Source organism: Mastomys coucha, unplaced genomic scaffold (genome assembly GCF_008632895.1).
Source record: "Mastomys coucha isolate ucsf_1 unplaced genomic scaffold, UCSF_Mcou_1 pScaffold22, whole genome shotgun sequence".
Classification (NCBI taxonomy): Eukaryota; Metazoa; Chordata; class Mammalia; order Rodentia; family Muridae; genus Mastomys; species Mastomys coucha.
This window is the reverse complement of record NW_022196905.1, coordinates 176854939-176863235: the sequence shown is the minus strand read 5'-3', so window position 1 is coordinate 176863235 and position 8297 is coordinate 176854939. Positions and strand designations below refer to the sequence as shown.

Here is an 8297-nt window from a genome sequence, read left to right as displayed (position 1 = left end):
TGGAAGGTGGAGATGAATTTTCTCTAGGACAGCTGAGCTTCTGCACAACTTAATGATGCTTGTCCTACCTTCTTGTCAGAAAGACCTAGCATAGTCTAATCAGGAAGGGAGGCTCCCCTGGCATTTGTTCTTCGGGTCAGGTTGATCTTTACTTAGAAGATTTTATACCTCATTGAAGAACACGGAACATATTATGCCTTGCCCACAGTAATAAGCCTAGGGCTTCTCATTAGGCTTAGTGGCTTGCACAAGCTCATTCAGTGAGACAACATGCAAAAGTCTAAAAAAGATCCCAAGCAAGGAAACTCTTCCAAATGATGCCAGGCTTATCACAATTTAGACTCAGGTGACTGGGTTCAGGTACTGTGCTAAGCCATGCATAGGCATTGTATAGAACAAAGAGATTTGCTCAAGGTTGCTCCTAGCAAGTTTTAGACCACACTACCATTGTGACTATTGTACCATTGCACCACAAATTCAATGGCTTTGATTCCCTATGAAGCACTATAATCTAGCAAGATGAGCAGACATATTAGCAGGCCAAGGACTTGTGTGGTCTTTATCGGGCAAGAGCTAGTTAGGATTAATCCTGCTATAGCCTGTATCCTATGTTGGTGACAACAGTATCCACAGGTGTTATTTTAAATAGCATGAGGCATATCGTGTCTGAGACTCTGTATCTACAAAGTACTTTTACCTGCTCCAAGAGTTTCAAAATTAATGGATGTTATCATAAAGGAAATGGTTTATTATAAACAATTGCCAACCCAGAAGTGAAATTTATCCAGGCTAGTGATGCTAGAGAGCAAATACTTGAACATTTGCCATTATACAGAAACTTGGCTTTTAACTGGAACAGTAAGAAGATCCCTCTCTTTGGTAAACTAGAAAACTGGTTTAGAGGACTAACTCTATCTCAACGTCAGTGTCAGAGCTAAGATTTAAATCTAGAATTTTCAACTGGCACTGGGTCACATGACTTGGGCTGATGAGCGCTTGGAGCTGAGTCGTAGCCTAAGTTACATGGAAGTCAAACTGGATTCTCACCATATCTAAGGATCTACAGTTTTCTAAACTCCACGATGTGATCTAAAAGCCAGACAACTGTCTCTAATTTACGAAGGAATCACTTGAAGAAGTGATCAGAATTTACCACAAATTGTTAGGGAAGTTAAGACAGCATACAACGAACTGAATAAGCAGCATTTATTTAAATGTTTCAACTTTTTTTTTTAAATGAGGTCATTCCGTTTGTAACGAGGTTAAGGATTCCTGTGGGAAGAGAGTTGGAGTTAGAGAACAAACAAGAAAATAAGTTAGTGAAACTAAATATGTTAGTAGAGATCATGGGGTACCTATGTTTTTTGGGGTAACTCAAATCCTTATAGCAGCCCACCCCACCCTCCATATCATTTGCCCTGTGTGCATGCTACTGAAATGTCTAGGCCACTATTTCATGCATGTTTTATTTTAATTCTTCAAATTGGAGCTAAAGACCAAAGATTGTATAAGCAGAAGTTTACTATAAATTACAGCCACACCTACCCACTTAAGACTATTCACAATCTCATTTTTAAAAACATTTATTTATTTATTTTATATAAATGAGTTCTGTAGACTGCCTTCAGACACACCAGAAGAGGGCGTCAGATGGTTGTGAGCTACCATGTGGGTGCTGAGAATTGAATTCAGGACCTCTGGAAGAGCAGTCAGTGCTCTTAACCGCTGAGCCATCTCTCCAGCCCCAACAATCTCATTCTTTAAACATGACTCACCACCCCTCTTCCTCAGATAAACCTCCCTGGCTCCCTCTGCATACCTGGTCATCATAGACTTCGTTGACAAAAGTCTCACTCTTCATTAGATTTTCTTCTTCTTGGTTATTTTCTTTATCATAGTCCACATTTCTTGATGATGTTCTACAATCAAAGAAAAGGATGTCAAAGGAATAGTTTGCATAAGAACCAAGATTAAAACTTTATTACACTTGTTGGGGGGGGGGATGCCTCAATCCTTAACATTCATTTCCTGCTCTTGCAGAAGATGTAAATGCAGTTTTCAGTACCCACATGGAGGCTCAAAACTGTCTGGAACTCCAGTTCCAGGGTCCAACGGTCTCTTCTGTCCTTTAAAGGCATTCTACATACATAGCAGACTTGCATAATGCATATATCTAGGCAAATACTCATGCACTCAATATAAACTAAATAAATCTAATATATATATATGTAAAGAACATATGTGTGCAAAGAATATATATACATATATGCATATATATATATATACATACATATATAATTACTTATCCACTGTCATGGTCAATTACATAGAAACTGTGTTTCATTTTAATCATCTCTCTTTTTTTTTTTCCCAAGACAGGGTTTCTCTGTGTAGCCTTGGCTGTCCTGGAACTCACTCTGTAGACCAGGCTGGCTTCGAACCCAGAAATCCACCTGCCTCTGCCTCCCAAGTGCTGGCATTAAAGGCGTGCACCACAACCACCTGACCTAATCACCTCTTAAATAAAGCAAATGAACTAAAATAAATGATAGTTGAGTCCATTATTATTTGGTCCTGTGAAGGACCCAATTCTATGCCCCAATGTAGGGGAATGCCAGGACTAGGAAGCAGGAGAGGGTGGGTTGGGGAGGGAACAGGAGTTTTTTCAGAGGGGAAACCGGGAAAGGAGATATCATTTGAAATGTAAATAAAGAAAATATCTGATAAAAAAGTAAAAAAAGAAAAGAAAAGAAAAGAAAAGAAAAGAAAAGAAAAAGAAAACATAGTGTTGCTTCTTCCCTGAAGGAAAGCCAGGGACCAGTCAGTGAGGAATAACTTCAGGGACAGGTAAGGGGCAGCGGGACACAGTGAAGTAGGAAAGCGGTAAAACATGGCAGAAGGACAGAGAGTAAACCAGCTATACATTAACCAGCCTTCACTTGGGCACGTTCATATTCCTGCCTTTTCTCCATTCTGTGAATGGAAGACAGAACAGTAAGGTGGCTCCTAGAGGAGCATCAGGCCCCTTGGTAATTCTTCATCTGCCAGCCGCCTAACGCTTCTTCTCAGTATGCCCATCACCTCCTTCCAACACGCCTTCCCGCTCTCTATCTTAGAATGGCAGGATTACCAACTGGCTGTTGTTTGTTTCTTTAATGACCTTCTTGTCCTTGGATAAAACTTAGTGTAGCTTCTTTACATTGTTCCTGAATTTCACCTCTGGGTGTGAGCTAAGCTGTGCCCACACTGATGCCCCCAAATTAATGAAATGTAGATGGTGATGGTAGGGTCTCCAAGGAGGCAGTTAAGTTACATGAGTCCAAAGCAAGAATCTCACGACAACAGGACTGGCTCCCTGAGGAGAGGGCATGCAGACACAAAAGAGGAGGAAGACATTGTGAAGGGGAAAGGAAGATGTCCGCCATCCACCAACCAAGGAGATGAACGTCAAAGCAGATCCATCTGCTCAGACTTCCTGAGAGCATGCATTCATGCTGTCTGTGACAACCAGCCTGGCATCCCGGGAAATTATTAACAAACATTCTTGCAGTCCCAGGCGCTGACCTATCAGGTCATAGATAGGAATCTTCTCACTTTCCTTTCTGCAGCTTCACACGGACTAGCCCTAATGCAGATTTTACCCTTGCAAATATCTTGTCCCCAGTACTATGTCACACACCTCAGGTCTCAAGGAGATTAACTCAATTCCTATCTTCCCTGGTCATTTAACAAGTGCCTCACCCAAATCTTCCCTCAGAAAATGAATTCCTAGAATGGACTTAAACCTTCAACCCTACTCATCATATATTATAAGGTGCCATTGAAATGTAATTCTCACATGAAGACACTCATAGTCACTCACCTCTTGAATTTACGCTCTCTTCTGGAATGTAGAAATAGCCCCCAAACTGCCAGAGCAGCTGATAAAGCAATGACTCCACCCAGGGCTGCATAGCCACTGACAGGACTGCTGGCTGCTTCTTGGCAGAACTCTCCGCCATATTCCACTAGGCAGCGGCATTTTCTAAGCTTTCCTTCCATTATGCAGATCCCTCTCCCGTTGCAAAAGTCTTGGCTACAGGGCCTATGTGTTGCCGTCTGTAAATCCTTGGATTGAACAGTTTCTGCCCTTCCCTTGGTTTCTGGGACCTTGCTCCCTGATGCAGGCATTTGATTGGTTAGGGTTTTTCTGACAGGATGTCTCATTTCTTCTTGTCCGAGATAGACACCTGTGGTAGACTCAGTAGCCTGGGAAAATTGGAAAGCTTCTGGTATCAATCTTTTCTGAGCTTCTGGCTTCTTAACTATGGATGTTGAAGGGATGTTACCTGGATTTAAACCTACAAAGACCAAGACAGATGGAATCGTTGGTCCAACCTCCTTCCCCTGTGCTGTGGCTACTCAGTCATTCTATTTAAACTGCTGGTATCAAGACCTGTTCAAACAACTGTCCAGCTTCTAACAGTTCATTCTCATGCTCTCTGTCCCAAAACCAAAGGCACATTAGCTTTCCAGAGGAGTGCATAACAATTTATATGCTCCAAAACAGGGATTTCATGTTGTCCAGTGACAAAACCCAGTGCTAACATGACAGTGATATATAGGATGAATATTTAAGGAGTGGTATTGAATTGGGTACTTCCAAAAGCCATGCACACTGAGGCACAATGGGTGCTGGGTAGGAGGTACTCACAGTCCACTTCATCAGAACCATCCAGACAGTCAACATGACCATCACAAATTTGCTCCTTGGAAATGCACCTCTGACCATCCTTACAGCATCGTGACATCGGAGAGCACTGGACAGCTTCCACACATGTGTGGCCATCAACCAAGCAGTACCCACTGGGACACCGGCAGGTCTTGCCCTCAGGATTTGGTAAGCAGATATGACTGCATCCTCCATTGTCTTTTGAACAGCTGTTGTTACCTGTATATCACCCCCATTCCCAAGCCAAAAGTATATTAAGTGAGATTAGACTCTGGGGGAGTTTTCTATAAGCCTTTTACAAATACATTAACAGCATATGACACAGATATTCCCAACAAATTATATAGCTCTTCAATTTGATTCCTTTTAGTTAGTTGGGCTCTGAGTAATGGATAATTCTTCATAGATCAGTATGGCTTTCAACATACAACAAGGGCCCACCTTAATTCAAGACTACATTGTGGGCTCACTTCACTCAAATAACAGAACAAGAAAGTCCTTGGAAATAAAAACTACTGTTAGTTGAAACCATGGAAACTGTGAGGTTTCTCATCCCTTTTATAATCTGATTAAGGGAGCCATTTCTCATTTAGGATCATTCTTCAAGGCTTAACCTTAAACTTGTGATGAGGTCTTGCCTCGTGAGACATTTCAGGCACTATAGTACAGAGCTGTATGTGATGCAGGTAAACTTACACAAAGGTGAAAAACTGCCTCCTATAGTTCTAAGAACTAAGCAAGTTCTTAGCGAAACCTGTGTAACCATCTATCATTGTCAGAAGTCTAAAAATTATGTCCCCACCAAGTCAAGACTCTGGCGGTCTCTACATGACTACCACACTTTCATAGAGATTTGTCTGTCACAAAAACCAAAGGGCAGCATTCTCTCTCTCTCTCTTTTTCTTTTTTTCCACCACCACCCTGGCAGCATTCTCTTAAGATTAATGTGCCTGTCACATCTGACTGTCCCTAAGTTGATGGTTCGAGATTCAATCAACATCAAAAGTAGATACAATGGAGGAGTAGAACAAGCTAACTCCACTTCAGAGTTCAAGTGTGTATGTGTGTTGCTCAAGATTCGACCGGAAGTCCCTCATGTACTAGGCAAGAGCTATACCTCAAAGCTGTCCCTCCCTGTCCCTTCTGCTTTAAAAACAGCATCTCATTAAGTAGCAGGCTTATACCAACCACCAGGTGTCTCTCAAGTCTCAAGGTGGTGTTTTGCTCATGACATTACTAGTACTGTTTAGTCTACATGAGCAGAGTGATATAGTCTGGTTTCAGATTTTTGTTTTATGTGAATGTGCGCATCTTAGTGTCTGTATATACTTCTTGTACTTTTTCCTTGACTCTTTTTTTCCCTGTATGTTTATTTTGTTCTATTCTCTTTTTTTTTGCTTTTATTTTATTTTTATTACTATTTTTTAGATGCATGCTTGTATTCTAGTGGGGGGGTGAATTTGGATGAGTAGGAAAGTGGGGAGGAAAAACAATAATCAGAATATAGTGTATGAAAAAACTATGTTCAATAATAAAAAAGAAAGAAGCAAGTAAGTGGAGGAGGCTTGCTCAGTGGCAACATTCAGGCCCTGTGTTCACAGGAGCTGGGTTAAATCACAAACACAATCATGCCCCAAACAACAACACACAAAAAGGAAAGGAAACACAACACGAACTCCTAGAAGCCAAACAGTCTAGAAGGTGCATAAAGTCAAAAATAATTAAAATAAATTTAAAAAAAGACCTGAAAACAGAACTCAGATTCTATAGTGGAGATCTTTAGCAGCCCAAAAGGTCCTTGAGGACCAGTCTAACCCCAGTATAACACTACTGAAAGGCACTGGAAATAGAAGAAATAGGACTTGGTGGGAGGTATTTAGACATGGGAGGCACATCTCTAAAGAGGACTATAGATTCCAGTCTCTTCCTCTTTTTGCTTCGCAAACAGGAGGAAAGCAGATTTTCTCTGCCATATGCTCCTGTAATAATGTGTGGCCTTGCCGTAGACCCCAAAGCAAGGAGATGCACATTCACAGACTGAAACCTGTAAAAACAATGAGTCAGAACAAGCCTCCCCTTGGCAGAAGCCAGCTGTCTCTGGGATGTATTATAGTCATGGAAAGCTAACATCATATCTACCAACACCCACCTCCATGGATTTACCACAGCCATGTTTGGTAGAATATTAATCAGGCAATGGTGTGAGTGGTGTGACTGATCCAGAATGTAAGGAAGTGCCTATAGACAAGAGCATTGTGCAGAACAGTAAGAATTTTAGACAGGGATATTTTACCATAGTGGGAAACAAAGACATTCCAAGGAAATGGTAGGGCGGAATGTCCCCTCCTTGGGAACTCAGTAGACTGCAATGTCATCACAGTCATTGGACATGTACTTACCCTGTTGACTAAGGACACTATACACTTTTAAGTCTACAATCTTCTGATCCACTTGGAACCACTGGTTTTCTGAGACTTGTGCTTTGTTGTACCAAACTCTGGTGATCTGGGCTGAAACAAAAGCCAGTGAGCAACTGTTAACAGAAATAAAATCCATGGCAGAACCACTTCCTAGGCAAAGGATTGCTTCCAATTGGAATACTTTAACTCATTCACGTGATCTAATGCAGCAAAAATATTTTTTTTTCCAGAAGAGGTGCCTATTTTTCTGAGTTTTATTGTGAGAAAGAAGTTCTGAGAGAACTTTGTAAAATAACAGACTTTCAACCATCACATGATAGCTGAGTATGGTGACACAAAATTACAATCCCAGTACCAGGGAGGCCAAGACAGGAAGATTGTGAATTTGGGGCTAGCCTGAGCTACAGCATGAGAAACAGACAAACAAACGCAAAAACTAAACAAAGTCAAATTTACATGTCAATAAACTATAGCTAGAACAGTAATAGATATTGGACTAGATAATTAGAACATGTAGCACTTAAATGCCATCCCTGTGATTAATAAAGAACATCTCAAAATCTATTAGAACATATCTCTGGAAATGGTTCATTTGTGGGAGTCAGGAAGAATCCTAAAGTGGGTGGAAGGGGGCCCATCATATCTCATATACCTCGGATCCTCTGGGGTAGTACTGACCCCATCATATGTCACATACCTCGGATCCTCTGGGGTAGTACTGACCCCATCATATGTCACATACCTTGGATCCTCTGGGGTAGTACTGACCCCATCATATCTCATATACCTCGGATCCTCTGGGGTATGTCATATGTCACATACCTTGGATCCTCTGGGGTATGTCATATGTCACATACCTTGGATCCTCTGGGGTAGTACTGACCCCATCATATGTCACATACCTTGGATCCTCTGGGGTATGTCATATGTCACATACCTCAGATCCTCTGGGGTAGTACTGACCCCATCATATGTCACATACCTCGGATCCTCTGGGGTAGTACTGACCCCATCATATGTCACATACCTCGGATCCTCTGGGGTAGTACTGAGCCCGTCATATGTCACATACCTCGGATCCTCTGGGGTAGTACTGAGCCCATCATATGTCACATACCTCGGATCCTCTGGGGTAGTACTGACCCCGTCATATGTCACATACCTCG

General features: G+C 41.7%; 1 protein-coding gene across 1 annotated transcript in view; it reads right to left on the bottom strand.

The window, feature by feature from the left end:
• Nucleotides 1-1192: 1192 nt before the first annotated feature.
• The window catches only part of LOC116069156 (low-density lipoprotein receptor-related protein 1-like), a 51648-nt gene continuing 44543 nt past the window's right edge, over nucleotides 1193-8297 (bottom strand). Inside the window, exons 29-33 of the mRNA XM_031339539.1 lie at nucleotides 7111-7221; nucleotides 4694-4930; nucleotides 3863-4340; nucleotides 1820-1919; nucleotides 1193-1272 (exon numbers count right to left, since the gene is read on the bottom strand). Coding sequence (XP_031195399.1) covers nucleotides 1243-1272; nucleotides 1820-1919; nucleotides 3863-4340; nucleotides 4694-4930; nucleotides 7111-7221 — 956 coding nt within the window. The 3' untranslated portion in view covers nucleotides 1193-1242. The remainder of the gene's footprint in view (nucleotides 1273-1819; nucleotides 1920-3862; nucleotides 4341-4693; nucleotides 4931-7110; nucleotides 7222-8297) is intronic.